The sequence below is a fragment of the Ammospiza caudacuta genome, chromosome 10, assembly GCF_027887145.1.
Source record: "Ammospiza caudacuta isolate bAmmCau1 chromosome 10, bAmmCau1.pri, whole genome shotgun sequence".
Classification (NCBI taxonomy): Eukaryota; Metazoa; Chordata; class Aves; order Passeriformes; family Passerellidae; genus Ammospiza; species Ammospiza caudacuta.
In genome coordinates, this window is record NC_080602.1 from 21,719,789 (window position 1) to 21,736,107 (window position 16,319).

Genomic DNA, 16,319 nt, shown 5'->3' on the forward strand with positions numbered 1-16,319 from the left:
CTTTCTACAGAAGATCAAACTTTAAGAGCCTTGGAAATTTTCATCTGTGGTGTTCAGTTTTTTTCAGGGAAGGTTTTACATGATTTAGTCTCCTTGAAGAAAAGCTTAGATCTTTCAATTTACAGAGAGCAAGTCTGTGTGAACTTAAACCCTTTATGAGACTGATCTGGTACAGAGAGAAGTGCTGAATCATATTAAATCTTGCTTTGATTCTTTGCTGCTGTCACCATTATCATTCTGATCACTGCTGCGGAAAAAACCCCACGGCTCGAAGTCACCACGGAGCAGAGCAGCTCAACCCAACAGTGCAGCCTCTTCACTGCCAGAGGCCAGGGGAAAGCAGCCACCACCTCCACCTGCAGCCCAGCCCTGAGGCTCCACTCCCACGAGTAATTGCTGAAAAAGCAGACCAAGCAAACAAACACGTGCGCGCTTCAGCCAGAGCAGCAGTGCAGGATGCACGAGAAGCTGACGACAGGGGTGTTTGCAGAGCTCCTGTGCTGCTGCACGTTTATTCATACCATACCTTCTACAAGCAAAGTCAGGACCCATGGCAAGGTACTGTACGCCTGAGGGACACCAGCTCAAACTAGGAACAGCAAAAGAGGCAAAGAAAGGAAAAGGGCAGTGATTATCGGATTGTTATGGAACATGGGGATTGCTAAAAGACTCTCACTCTCACATACCTCAAAAAAAAAAAAAAACCCAACAAACTCAGAAATAATGCAGTAGCACAGGTCTGGTTGAACAAACTCACCACAGTGCCCCAAATGCCTGAGGTTACCACTGAACAGGGAGCAGGACAGCTCACACTTCCCCCAAACTCACCCCATCAGTTACTATACACTGCAGTGGGAAAAGTGCTCCTTGTGGGGAGGGAGGTTTTTGGGAAAAACAAGGCTAAAACATACCAAAGCCAATCTGCAAGTAATCACACACAACCACTGTGTTAGTAATTATTAGTATTTTCCTGGGAGCTCGCATTCTCAAATCAGAAAAAGAATCCCTTACAGATATTTCACAGTGTAAGTCCCCTCCATAGAAATACTAATAACCTCAGGCTAGGCTTGGATAAATAAGGAGAAAGACACATTCTTAAATGCTGCAGTCTTTCACAGTCAGTGAAAGAGGCTGGAAGAAAAAACAGGCTAATCTTACTGTTAACTTGGGATTAAATCAAGAGTGCTACTAACTAAAAAACCTTTCGGCTCCCATTCCCCAAAAGAATCCCAAAGTTGCATCATGAAAGACATAAGAAATGCAAATGCAGAATGTAAATATTTTGGCTCTTATTTTAGACTGCTTTTGTTATTTTTTATCTGTTAGCTCATGGCCCAATTGTAGGTTTTGCAGAAACAGAGAAATCCATCTTCTTGTCAGCTATGACATTTGCATGATCTCTAAATCCTGAAAACGCTGCTCAGGAAGCATTCACTGTCTGAAGGGAATTTTGCATAAGCACAAGCCCTGCTCCCAGGTCCTGGTCTGAGATCCATGCAAGGAGGGGACATGGCCAGAACATGCTTTGCTCCATGACAGGAGCCTGTGAAAAGGGCAGAACAAATTTAAGCATTCCTGGACAAGGAACTGTGAGTGCCAGAAGCCTCTGAGGGCACAGATGAAGATTTGAACCCACTGAATGCATCGTGTCATGCCATCTCATGTTATATAGGGGTTTCCACACACACTGCAACACTGGAAACATTCTGGAAGGGTTTGATAATTGGAAACATTCTGGATGGGTGTTCAATGGCAGAGTTCAGATAATTGCTGCCTGTTTTATAAAGGATATTAACTGGGTGAGGACACACCCAAAAGGTGTGCTTCACCTGGAGCTCTCAGCATAGTACTATAAACATTCTTCATGAAAACATTCCTTCCCATAACATGCCAATATTTCCAAGTACTTCATCATCCTCACCCACTCCAACCACAATGGCAGATGTTTAACTATTGGTGGGGGATGGCAGGGACTAAAATACTTGTGTAAAATCATAGAGGAACCAAGTTCAGGCCACAGGAAATCCACCTCCATCACACACAACCTGCACTCTCAGGCCTGGGTTCAGCCTCCCAGAGGGTCACTCAGACCTGCTCAGGGGCAGCAGAGAAAGCATCCCAAAGGAAGGTGTCACACATGATTCCCCAGGCCATCTGCTCGTGGCCACAAGAGCTCTGAGCTTGGGGGACCCTTTGAGATATCCTTATGTCACCTTGCTTTTCAAAGCCACTCATTTTTGTGTGGCCCCTTTTCAATCAAAGGAAAGAAGATTCTCTTCATTAATCATGTCATGTTTACACTATAAAAGATGCTTTTATTCCTGACCACTGCTGTGTTATAGAGATGATCCCAAACACTAAAACTGCAGGGGAGGGAAGAAGAGGAGCCCTACATATGTAGGAGGAAGCCTGAAAGTGCTGAGATCTCAGAGAAGGAAGGAAGGGGATCTGTTGGCAAAGGCTGTGGAAAGCACTCTTGCAGAACCACAGTACTGTGGGGGAGCCACCCACAGCCTGTTGGCAACACCCTAAAATCCTAAAAACATCAATGCAGAGCATGCAAAAAAACCCTTTACAGAAGACAGCTTGGGGAGGAGGAGAAGGAGCTTTTATCTACACCAGCCTTGTGGGAGAGCATGAACAGCTGGAATCAGTTTCAGGCTCCTGCTCCACAAGCGGGCTTAGAGAGGATGATTCCAAAATGGTTTAGAGACCAGAAAAAGTGAGAAAGTGTTTATGAAAGGATTATCACACATTTCAGATATGACCAGGTATTCTAGATGTTTTCTTTATTCTATATGTAAGCTCAGTGTTTCAGATATTTTGACTCTAAATAATAACACAGCTCCTACAGAGGAGCCTTAATAGAACACTGATAAAAATAGGAACATTTGCATGAGCTGAGAAGTCAAGCACTGCACTGCTTCCTGCAGTGGTGCAAATGAAGAGGCTTCTTGGAAGTAAAAAAGCATGTTCTTCCTTGTGCCTTTTTTAAAAAAAAAATCTTTTCTAAGAATGTTCTTTTGAACTGTACAGTGCTGCTGAGTTTCATTGATGCTGATGCATGGTGAGGCACGGTGATTTTTTTGGTCACAACACCATTCTTTTCACAAGTGGGAATGTGGCAGCTTGTGTACACACACAGCACCCCATCCATATTTCAGCTGAAGTGAAATCCCAAGCTAACCTGGCACAGGAGGGGAAGTAACAGGCTATGGGAGGTGATACAAGCTTGAACCACTGAAGGACAGAAGTTCAACTTCTCTTTTTTCTTTAGCCTAAAATGTCTATGTGTGGACAGTCCACATCTGCTGTGTCAAAAATTAAGTACCCTTTTTTATATACTAATAGCCAATGCAAAGGTAACATGAGTGGAACTGTGTATCTGTGGGATGGATGAGAAACTGAAAGTTTTTTAGAGAGGAAAAACACATGGAAGCAAAGAGAAAAACACATCTTATTTTCTATATTTTAGGAAGATGGTTATAAAAACCATCAAAAGAGCAAAATTAAAGCCATTTAATTGAACCAGCTGCAGATCTGCAGTGTTCCCCAAGTCTGAGATTGTGTCTGACCCATCCCTTCTCCCAGCTGCCCCTCCTGCAAGTCTTGCCAGGAGTCTCTGATGTGCTTTAAATCCAAATCACACACATGCTCCCAGGTAAACCACTGTCTTGATCAACTCCAAATCTTACACATGGCAAAGGCCAACAAAATAATATCTGAGATTTCTCTTCATTATTAACATAATGTTCTGGAGAAAACAGCTCAGGCATGGGCTCTGTGGGGCCCATGGGTCAGACTGGAGAGAGAAAGCAGCCAGGGGGGATGCACAGCTCCAATGCCAACACTTCCAGAGGTACTACAGGTTTACTAACATGAGAAGATGGAGTTAGTAGACATTCAAACACAAAACAGTTAGTCACATTAGTTGGCTTTGTACCTTCTCCTATGAATGGGAGGCTTCTTTATACCATCCCCCAGAATTCGCATTGAACTGAAAATGAATCATGGAGAATGGTCAGCAGCTTGAATGAAAAAAAACTTAACAAATGGCAGCTAAAGGAATAATATCCTCAACACACAGACAGAAGGAATGGACATACAGGGAAAACACAAAATGGAATATGAAAGGAAGTAATGAGTCTGTGTTTCTCCTCTCTTCTACAAATAAATCTGGGCTTTGGTTGGTTTTATTTTGTACAGAAAGAAGGCTGCACAGGTATTGACCATGTTGCAACTTTGCTGCTGCCAAAGCCAAGTCAGTTTAAAGTTTAGATAAGGCCAAACACTTTGACAGAAGCTGTTAGCAATAGTGATTAACAGCAGCTCCAGTTCTGCAGTGCTTAATCCATCAGTGAAACATGAGGGTGTTCCTTTGCCCAGCCTGGACATTTAACACACACTGCAGTTTTGTTGAAAGACAGGCATTTCAAATTTGCTATGAATGTCAGGAATTAACTGAAGGATGAACATCCTTTTGTGCAGCCTTGTTGGTTTTCTTTGTATTTTTAATAGCAAAATGCAGACATGAGGATTATCTGTGAAGTGCATTTGAGGAGGGATGGGAAGCGAAGGGGAACTGAGCATCTTTTTACATTTTTGGGTTTTTTTTCATTATCTTTTCCGTGAACAAACTTTTACACTCTTTTTACATCCCTTTTACAAACAGAAAACACATAACAGTGGGAAAATATCACATTTTACAAGAAGTTGATTTTTTTTTTCTGTAGGCTTTTTGGGTCCTCTATCTAAACTTGACTTAGCTATCTTTGTCATCAAGGTCTGGACTATTTTTGGTGTGGACAGGGGCTGCAAATCATTGCTGGGGCAGGAAGCATCTCTCAGAGCTCAGCTGATGGTGCACTCTGTCACCCCATTCCTCCTCCTGGCTGCACAGCCCAGTTCTGATCCCTGGGCTGGTTCTGGTGGCAATTACACTTTATTTGGCTATTTTTCTCCTCATTTAGTGAGGGCAAGCTGCTCGCCTACAGAGCAGAGAAGTGCCATGGGTGCCCAGAGGAGGGGAGGGAGCACAGAGGGTGGTGGGAGCAGCACAGAGCCTGCCCATCAGCAGGACAAACCTCAGCCAAGGCTTGTGCTCAGTGCTACTCCACTTCAAAGGTTTGCAAAAGTCAAGTTGCAATAAGGACTTTTCCCCTTCTACTGGAAAAGCATCTACTGCATGTGAAATAAATGAATAAGCAAACACTCAGAATTCAACTGATTTGAGTGAAAGTCACTTGTTAGCACTTCCCTTCCTCAGTATTTGTTGTTTCTCACTAAGCAACGAGAGAGTCTCAACATCACAACAGCCACATATGAAAAGAACAAAGAAAAGAACAAAACAACACAGCAAATAATCCAAATTCCTTTCTAAAAGAAGCATAAAAACAAACATGAATCTAATCAGTACCACAGACCCACCCAGCTTTTCTTTTTTAATTACCCTACATGACAGCTATCCTTATGTAGCTGCAGCTGAATGTGAGAACATATGAGAAGAATTACTGTTCCTTTAACTCAGATTTTCTTACACTTACAGTGAATGTATTTTCCCATATCAGAAACAGCCTCCAAAGTGGGATGCAGGAGAATTTAACCCCATCTGTTCAGTGTTAGCAGTGATTGCCAGCTATGCAGTTTATTACCCCCAGAAATCCTTATGCATCAGGCCCTACACTTAAAAATAAATCTCCCCAAATGAGTTTATGAGCTTATGGACTCATTCTGTCATAAACAGGCAGGTATGCTGACTCTTTTGCTGCTTTTAAAAATTGATGGGGATTTCTTAACTTATTTAAATACTACCTGGGAACCAGGAATGAAGCCCAAAAAGGGTGACAGTGTTAAACAACAACAACAAAAATCTTTCACTGTATGTTACTTAGAAAATCCTGAATGGTTTTCAACATTGACTTTAAAACCTGAAGGTGATATTAATTAATTATTATCCTTTAGTGATACCAACAGCTGCTGTGTGTAAAGGATGCATACATTCCTGATGGGAGGCTGCTGCCTCTCCCTGGATTATCCAAAGGGGTCAGAATTTTCAGGAACCCATTGTGAGTGCTGAGTTTTAATTTAATGCCATCCAGCCCCACATGCAATGGCTCTGTTTCTGTTAACAGCAGAATGTTTGCCATGACACAACAGGCAGCCAGAGAGTGGCACTGCCCTGCACACCTGGGGCTGCAGCCTCTGTGAGCTGTAGGGAGGATACGGCACCCTGACCTTGCTAAAGCAACTGACTGCTCTGAGAGCATTAAAGCACATTAAAAACACTGGCCAAACCTCCACTGGGCTCAGAATACACAGGGTTTGGCCCCAAGCACCCCACAGCCCAAAAGATGAACAGTGCAGGGCATTGCATAGAACCTCACAACAATTACTACTTTTTGGTGTGCATCTTCCTTTATTTCATCTCCTTCCCCACTGAAATGGGAGACTGAGCAACTTTTCTTCCCAGAGTCACTTGGCACCAGCATGGACACACTCACATGGCTCGTACATCTCTCCCCTTTGCACCTTCTGAAAGAACAGAAGGGAAAACTTCTCCTTCAAATCTTCCTGAACAACACCAGGGACAGCAGAGATGAGTTGGGTGGAACTTACTGTACATGAGGGACTGAGGGGGGAACCAATTCTGTGAAACAGAGAGGACCCATCTCACCATTATGAAGAGCTTTTACAGAATTTTTTTAAACCCTGGTGCCTGTGTTATCCCTTAATACAATCAGAGCAACAATGTTCATGTTTATTCTGTGGTCAGTGAGATTTAACACTCCAATAATTCCTTTGTACAGAAAGGGGTGGTGACAGTTCTAATGGAAGACCTGTCCCGAGGTAATTCCATTTACTCTGGAAAGCTCAAGCATACTGTAGGTATTAAGTACTTTAATCCTCAAAGTTAATTTAAGTAAAACCAAACAAACATACATTAGGAGATTGTCTTAACCTCTTCAAACTGAAAAAGAAATAATCAAAAGTGACGCGATAAACTCTTCAGTTTTATCACGCCAGCTTTAAATCTCAGATAAATATGCATGAGTGGGTGCAGAGCAAATCAAAGCAGCTCCTCACTCACCTCCTCTGATTGATTTCTGCCTCGTTGGTGGCATTCTTGCCGGGCCCCCAGCTGTGCCGGCGGAAAGGGGACAGCGGCCGCATGGAGCCGCGCAGGACGGACGAGGGCGTGGGCACGTCCGTGATGCTGTCCAGCTCCTCTTCCTTCTCTCCTCCCTCTGAGGACACCATGTTGGTGCAGCTGCCATCCAGGCTGTGCCTGTCCTTGGGCTGGGCGAAGCTCCCCACGGCTGGGAAGGGGAGGGACGTGTCGCTGCCCAGGGATGAGTTCCTCTCCAGGGACACGGTGTCGTCTGCAGAGGAGCTGGAGCTGGTGACATCGCAGGCAGACTGCTCCTCTTCAGGCTGCTGGGGTGAGAAAAATTCAAAGTAATTTAAAGTAGAATCATGGACTGGTTTGGGCTGGAAGATCCATAAAGATGACCTCTAAAGATCAGGTAGTCCAACACCCCTGCTGTGGGCAGGGACATCATTCACCAGATCAGGTAGTTCAGAGACCCATCCAGCCTGGTCCTGAACACTTCCAATGAAGTGAATACATTTAACATTTTAAGTGAATACAAATATTTTGTATTTCACACAAGCTGAGAGATTTCTCAGTTGGTGGCAAATTAACTATCATAGAACTGAGACTTTTTGCTCTGGTTTCAAAAGAGGTTGAAATGCTCTTCAGGGTGATCTCTTCCACCCTGGCTGCCATTCCCCAGCTCAGATCCTCTGCCTGCCTTCCTCTCCCCAGTTTGATATTTCATCCTGCACAGCAAATCCTGTTCCTCTCCCCATTTCTGGCTAAACCTGTTATCAATCAAGGTGCCATAAAAATGCCAAAGGTTTACTGAGAGCAAGTAATGGGGAAGGGGGTTATCACAACTCCTGATGACAAATTCCAGCCTCTCCTGTGGGACTGGGATGGGCTTGTAGAGCTCAAGGGCAACACACTGTTCCATTGCACCATGCCACACAAAAAGGAGAATTACTCAGCTGCAGAAAACAGACCAAAAAAAAAAAGCTTAATTCCCCATCCCCAACTACTTTCCATTAAACAGAAAGTTAATACCAGGGTTTGCAGCATTTTTCAAATCCAACTGTCACTGAAAAATATTGTTCTACAGGAACAGCTGCCCTGTATTAGAGATTTTGAGTCATGCTGTAATTTTGGGGTTTAGTTTGCTCCAAGAACATATGCAGAAGCCAAACTGGCTCTCTCTGGCCAAAGGCCACATGCTGACCATACAGCCCCAGAAGATATCTCGTTCCCTGTGGCCACTACAAAAAACACAAGCACCTCTCTGACATCACCTCCAGTCTGAAATGGTGTTTGCCCTGAGGGACTGACATGGGAAGTTTCAATTTATGCTGCTGCAGAGCTCTGTATCATTTAAAATAATAACAGGCAGAGAGCTCTGTCAGGCCATACACCACAGGGCAGTCAGCAAAACCCTGGTGGTTAATTGTGCTCACACAGTGGGCTCAGGGAGCTGAGTGCCCCAGGGGCTGCAGGCTGTCAGCAAGCATTTGGCAGAAGAAAACTGGATGCAAAATCTGTTCTTGGAAAGGAAAGATGGGCATCAGACCACGTGGAAAGAAGGATGAGCAGGAGTTGTGTTAAACAGTCCAGAGACTTTTGTTTTTCTGTGCTTTATTTGGGGGCACACACCAAAAGCTATCAGCTTTTTATTTGACTGAACAAAAAGAAACTGAGATATTCAAAATATCTTCTAATTGAATATTTCACTATTCAGAGAGAAGCCCTGTTTCCAGCTTAGCTATTTTTTATTTTTGGTTCAGTTTAACAGGTACACAAGAATGTTCCGGAGATGGTTTAACTAAATGCTGTCACACTGCTTCCCCTCTCACATCCATCAAAGGGAAACAGAGAAAAAAAAAAAAAACAAAACAGCATCCACAGCACAACACCAAAATACAAGAACCTTTTAAACACAAAGCATTAAAAAACACACTAAAAATACATTCCTCCAAAAACATTCACTTCACCTTAAGGTATGTCAAATACTAACAATGAATTTCAGAAAACTGTGTTCTGTAAACTAGTGAACCATGGATTTGATACATTTGAATAGGAAGCTGAGGCTTAAAGAAAAGAGAGCTGAAATGGAAGCCCTGAGAAGTTTCTGATGATGTTCAGCAGTATTCAAGACCATCTGATATTTGTGTGAGTCACGATGAGAGCTTACTGAATTGCTTAAACACAGACAAATCAAGCAGTCATTATGTGGGTAACACTCCTACAGTGGAGGAAACAGTCTGCCACTTTTCTAAGACAGAAAAATACTGTCAGACATTAGATCAGACTGGATGGGGCTCTGGAGCAACCTGGTCTAGTGGAAGGTGTCCCTGTCCATGGCACAGGGGTGGAACAAGATGAGCTTTAAGGTCCCTTCCAACCCAAACCATTCTGTGATTTGGGACTGGGGCAGAAGAGCAGGAGAGGAGAGGACTGACTTCACCCCATCAGCTGTGTGAAGCATGGGAGAGTTTGGAAACTTTCAATCTGGATGCGAATCTAAAAACAATAGTGCAGAACACCAAATTAACTAGAGAGGAATTAGAGTAAAAAGAGGAATTTTTATTTCCCAGATGCGAATACTGCTGCACAACAAAACCCACTTCCCTAACAAGGAAGATTTAGGGCTTTTATCAGAAAATGCAGCTCAAAGAGATGTCTGAAAAAAGGGAAATACATTTGATCCATTTTAACTTTCCATTTTAACTTTTACCTTGAGCATTTGACTGACGACAGAACACAATGCACAATTCCCTTGAACTCGTGGCCCATGCTTATTCTTCTAAAAATATTCTGCCGTCATTTCAATGATTTTTTTTTTAAACAAAGGAAAACAGTTAATATGAAAGACGACTCTGTCTGAAAAATGCCAAGTGTGGCTGACACATCTAAAACATCTATATTGTAGTCACCACTGCAAAAAAATTGGCTATCTGGCCAGTAAATATGCATTGTTCTTTAATCCTATTTGAGTAAGAAAATACCATGTTTGCAGAACAGAATGTGTTCTTTTCTTATAGAAAAAAAGAAACATTACAGAAATACTAATTTTCTTCAAGTTAGGCATGCTGGATTGCACCTCAATGAATTAAGGACTTAACTGTGGCCAAAAAGAGCCTTTACAGACATTTGCTAATAGGCATTTTCTTTGCCCTCAGTATTTGCTGAGAAGCTTCTAAGAAAAAATAAGATAAGGTGTAAAAGTGAGTATTCTGAGAAAGGACATGTGTACTTCTCCATGCATAACAGAAATCACTGGGATGGTGGGTGTATAAGATAACTTTTTCAACTAAATTCCTCCACTGTAGGAGGTCTTGATAAGGGGAATTCAAATATTCTTTCAATAATTTCCAGGATCACAACATGCAAAGTGCTGAGACACAAACTTTCTCTGTCCCCTGAGCTTCAAAGACATTAAAGGTGTAAGGGTATTTTAAAAATTAAGATGAAAAAATTGAACCATGTAATCCTGAAGTTTATTTGGAATACCATTCCACTAAAGGAGTCAGTGTCTTTAGTTGGCTTGATATATAATTGAGTAGAGTAATTAAAACTAAGTTTCCCTAAAATTAACCTCAACAGTGGCCTTGTACAAAGTATTTATCATAACTTTTATGATTTGGAGTGGATGTGAAAGCCTTTCACTTAAAAGTTTTATTCCTTTGGGTTTATTTCTTTTTTTTCACAGCTGTTGGGGCTTTTTTTTGCTTTTTTTTTTTTAAGAGATACAACAACTCTGCAAAAATAAATGCAAAACTTTTATGTATTTGAGTGTTTTCTCAGAGCAAACCAAAACAAAGGCAGAAATTAAACAACATTCAAGACTCTGAGTTGCAACCCCTTCCTTTGACAACGATCTGTGGGTCCCTGACTCCCTTCATCTGAATCATTTCCCAAGAGGCACATTAAAAAGCTTCCCAGTAAGGCTGGACTTTGGTGGCTGGTTGAAAGTTAAAGATGAGCAAAGCACATGGGCTCCACCCCAGGATGTTGCCAGATGATTGTGAGAAATGACCTTATGCAGCATTAATCATTCCAGAGGAGGATGCTGCAAAGCCTGCCCAGATGGCTGTCTGGGACAGAGAGGGAAAAGCAGGATGATGAGGACATGGGAATGAAGTGCTGACGCAAAAAAAAAATAAAATAAACATTTTGCTGAAGCCATAGACTTGGAAGCAACTTCTGAATCTCAGTGATAGCCTGTATATTCTGAAAAAAGGGCAGGTTTTAGTGTTAAAGCTCCCTGAAGCTGACAGCTCATGTTCCACAGCTCAGCACATGTCCTCAAGAGAAAAAGAAACGCAACAAGCACAGGAGAAGGGAAGGAGATGGGAGAGCAGCACACACCAAACACCAGGAACAGGGTAAGGCACCTGCACATTTTGTGACCCCACAGACCCCAATTCTTCATGGGTTTGGGACAGAACCAGGGCTTTCAGTCTATGCATTTCAAGTGGAAGCAGCCCAAAGACCTTGCACAGACAGCAACTTGTTCTCCTTACATTTATTTTAATGCATTAAGCAGTTAGCAAAGGAGTTATTTCTACAATAAAAAAAAACCAAAACATCCAGAAAAAACAACTCCAGTAGACAAAAGTTCAACTCTTGCTCCACAGAAAGGGGAAACAAGAACAGAACTAGTAATAACAATAATCACCATGACACTGAAAGGTTTGAGATCCTCTTTTTGTTCATAAGCATACTCTGTCTCTTCCCAATTTGATACAGAAACTATTTCATAGGTTTATAAATAATCAACTACAGCCATGACAAGCATCTTACACTATTTTTTCAGACAAGAGATTATAGCTGCCATTTATTTTGGTGGTCATTAAAAATATCTATAATTTGCATTTCCACCACTTGTATTCAGTACTGTAATACCAAAAAAGATTTAATTAAGGAACAAGCTTGCCATACTAAATTAGTTTTTCTGGTCCTTTAGAAATACCTTCAACTGTAGAAAAAATACTCAGATAAATCCTGAGAAAGGAGACAAGGAATCAAATTGGTCAGGAAAATGAAGACAAAGCAACTGAGGTTGAGATTAGCTTTGAATAACTTCCTAAACACATCTCAGGGACCTTTTGAAGCCATTTGAAGACAAAGTCTGCAACCCACTGCATAATGAGAAAAATGCAAAGGCTACCAAATTAGGGAATTCCCTTTCTACAAAGACAAGAACTCCTGCCTTTGCCCTCTCTCCACTGGCAATTGAAGACCTGCTTTCCCCACCACCTTCTCCCTTCCCTATGGCATCCCTGCTACACTGCACTACCTACTCTGGTTATATTTTAGTCTTTCTTTCTCCTATTTGAAGGAGGAAACTTTCCACATAAGAAAGTGGAAAAGTTAGAATTCTGTATAATACAAACTTTGCTGTGTTCCCACTGCACTCTTCTCCCACACTTTCCCATACAAGCATTAAATCAGGCTCAAATGGCAGCTGCCTGTCACAGCCTGGGACACTCTACACAGGGGAACTGAAGACAGCCTGCTCTGCCAAACAGCCTTGTCCCCTGACAGCCCAGGGCCCCAGATCCTTCTGACAGCAGGATGGGAAAGGGCGAGGCTGGTGAGCTCTGTGCCCTACCACGTGCATGGAGGATGACTTTACTGTTCATTTATAGCTCATGAGATCACTCAGCCTGGGCTGTGGTGTTTCCCATCCTGCTGGAAAATATTCACCAGCATCTGATTTGATTTCAGCAAACAGAACTCTGTTTCAATCCATACATTTCTCAGAAAGCCAGTGTGAAAGCTACTCTGAGAGTTATGTTTTTCAGAACAGGAGTTGCATCTCCCCAAACCTGTGAGCTGCAGCTGAACCAAAGAGTGGGATTTCATGGAGACCACAGTGATGGCTGCTCTAAAGAAGGGTCACATCCCTTTTGATTCTACATCACTTTAGTCTTTCTGGTTGCTTTTTCATCATCTGCTTATGCCAAGAAGAGTACGAATTACCAGCAAGAGCAAAAACCTAACGACCCCCTGAACAAATTCAGGCTGCTCTGACGTAGATGCAAAAGAGTGATGCCAAAGGGAGGCACATCCTCTGCTCAGCTCTGCCTCTCAGGTCTCTCCCACTCCTCCTCATCAACACAAAGGGTACAGGGATGACTAAGGTTAGCAATGACTTCTGTTGTTGATTTTAAGCAAACTTGAAAACACTTTCATTCTACTTGCACGTAAACAGGCATTAGAGGTATGTCGCCTAGGCAACAAAACTATTCCCTGGAATTGGCCTGAAGTATTTAGAATGAGTGTTTCCTTCCTATGACACTGAATTTACAGAAAAACACTGGTTCCTCTGAGAATTACAGCATATAAATCTGAAGGTATCAGCACAGAGGTCATGGTTTACTGGAGAAAAGCTCTTTGTTACATGAGTTAAAGATGGATTTCATATCGTCTGTGCAATCCCTAATGACCTTGCAAGAAAATCCACCTTTTCAACTCTTTCTCTGGTGCCTGATTTACTTTTGGACAGACAAAATTACTTCCATTTTTTTAACCACTGGGGGCTGCACAGCTTTTGGAATTCTGCTGCAAGTAAATACATCCCTCATGCTGCTGCACCCAAGGAGGAGACCGGATCCTTCCCATCTATTCGGTTCCAGGATAATCACTTCCAGCTTTCCAACTCGCCAGAGAAACCAAGATGCTCTGTGTGCGCTGCATGGGTTTATCAGGGGCTTTTTTAACCATATCCCAACCAGGCTTTCTTACCTTCCCAAAGACAAGGTCTTCCATCCCATCACCAGGCAAGGGGAAGAGGTCAGACTCACTCCCAGACTCTCTTTTGAGAGCACCCTGTGACGAGGCACAGACGCTGCTCAGCCCATCCTCCAAGAAGTTCTCACATTCTGCAGGAGCAAAGCACAAAGAGTCATAACCTGAGGCTTTCTGCAGCATCCACACATTTATTTTGGTGGTCATTAAAAATATCTATAACTTGCATTTTACCCCTGGATTCTGTACTGGTAAAGCCATCAGACTACATTCTCTCAGGGAATTCCAGGATTTAAAACACACAGCTTTACGAATAAAGCTTTATACATCTGCTCACCTCTCAAAACTGCCTGTGAATTCTCAAATTATTTATTCCAGAGTTTAAAACTCCTTTTTAAGTGCATCATTGAAGTACATGGTGCAAACTGTACCATGTACCAAGCTGCATGAAACAGCTGAAAATATTTGTAGCTTGAGGTGCTGATAAATATGCTACATATGAGGTATCCCATAACAGTGCATGTGGAATGTTTCCTAGAGATTTCAACAAATGCAACATTAGATTCATATTGAATAAATATAAAAATATAACTTGTCAATATTTACCTTCTTTCTCAAAGAATCAATACCCTCTAAATGCCAAAGTGCTTTTAATACATATTTTGGACAATTATTTAATTTCTTGTATACTTCTTACTGAAAAAGCAGCAAGTGTGAATTCCACGACAAGCGTTACTTTTTCAAGATTCAAAAATTAAGTGATTTTTTAAAAAACCTCTCAGCTTTTGTAACTCCTGACATTGAAATATAAGCATGTTGCATCTCTTTTTTTCTCAAGTGCTTCCAGCTGTTTGCACTGGGTTAATCAGAAGTACAGAACTAGACTGCAGCCCTTGAAAAAGCCCTCTTTCCAAAACCTTTAACAGACAAGTATTTGCTTAAGAGATGCCTGCACATATTTTATTTGTTCACCCTTCAGGAAAAAGTATAAATTATAATTTTGGCAAAAATTGAACACAAATTTCCCAGTTCAAAATATTTTCTAATTATTAGTTTGTTCCTTTTTATTTATTTGTTTTTTAAAGAAAGGTGTTACTTTGCACCTCCTCTAACTAAACATATCCAAAATGTGCTCAGCTGTCTGGAGAGGAGCCAGGGCAATAAAATATTAGTTCACTCGTAAATTATACCTCACTAACTCCAACCTTGGTGACATCAAGCTTAAACATCACTGAAAGGACGACAGGTTTGGTAGCTTAAGGTCACTTCTTTGCCTTCCCCATCCTTAATCTGTGCCTGACAGCAGCTATGGAACACTTTGGCCACATCCCACGTGATGGCAGTGACTCCACTTCTGGAGAAAACAGAATTATTTTGATAGTGGTGGGGCTGACCCCATTTGGGGCAGGGGGAGCTGAAGCCAGTCAGAAACCCCATTACCCCACAGAGGAATTTCCACACTGTGGAGAGTTGGAAAAGCACTTATTGGATGCTGCAGCTGCTCCTGTTCCCCTTTCAGTAAACCTGGAAAATCTGAACTGCTTTTCCATCACCGAGGGGGAGAAGGGAGGGGAGAGGAGAAGGGGGGAATGAAGGGAAAGAAGAGACGGAGCGGCTGTGGGGACGTGGGCCAGGCGCTGTTCATCCAGCTGGCAGCCAGCACAGCATGTCCACAGCCCAGACTGAAAAACAAAGGGGCTCCAGCCACGTTCCACTGGAAAATCAGTGGGGACAGCTCAGATGTGCATGGATACCTCAGCCTGAGGATAAAGCATGAGAGGCAGAAAAGCTCCTTAGGAGGAGAAGATGAAGCAGAGAGGAAGAAGGATGAGGAGCAGGGTGATGGGGACCCCTCCACACTCCTCAGCTCATTTGTGCTGAGAAACTCATTCCCAAACCCTTTCTTCCCTTTACTTTTGGTTGGAGGTGTGCATATTTTCTCCGTTTTCTCCCTCCCCTTTTCTCAGTTTGCTGGGTTTGTTTTCAATTGCACAGATGCTGCACAAAGCCAGGCTCTGTGTCTCACACCCCTGGCAACACTTCTGTGCATAATATAAAGACAAAGAAAATACAGAGAAAAAAGCTCTAGGAAGAACATTTCCAAGCAATATCTTCTGTACATTTTCCAAACACTTGTGTCCTCCAAGCCAGGGCTAAGCCCTTCAATTCCATGCTGATAACTATGTATGTGCTACACTCCTCTGCACACCTAACTTCAAAACCACAGAAAATGAAAAGCTCCAATTTCTGGAGTTACCTTCTAAGATCTGAGGTCTCTGTCCTTTCAAGTCATTTCAGCAGATTAAAAAGGTCTAATTCCTTATCAAGTATTGCATTTTTAAGTTAGCCATATTGACAGCTTGTGGTTTCATTGTTGTTAAGTATGCCAGATTTTTCTTGCCCTCTCTATGCTGCCCAGCACCACAGAGCAGCAGGAGGATGCCTGTGCAGTAACAATGTTATTTCTAGAAAGGGA

General features: G+C 42.4%; 1 protein-coding gene across 1 annotated transcript in view; it reads right to left on the minus strand.

The window, feature by feature from the left end:
* The window catches only part of AKAP13 (A-kinase anchoring protein 13), a 73,484-nt gene that overhangs the window by 45,561 nt on the left and 11,604 nt on the right, over window positions 1-16,319 (minus strand). The window contains exons 3-4 of the mRNA XM_058811803.1: window positions 13,841-13,977; window positions 7,088-7,431 (exon numbers count right to left, since the gene is read on the minus strand). Coding sequence (XP_058667786.1) covers window positions 7,088-7,431; window positions 13,841-13,977 — 481 coding nt within the window. The remainder of the gene's footprint in view (window positions 1-7,087; window positions 7,432-13,840; window positions 13,978-16,319) is intronic.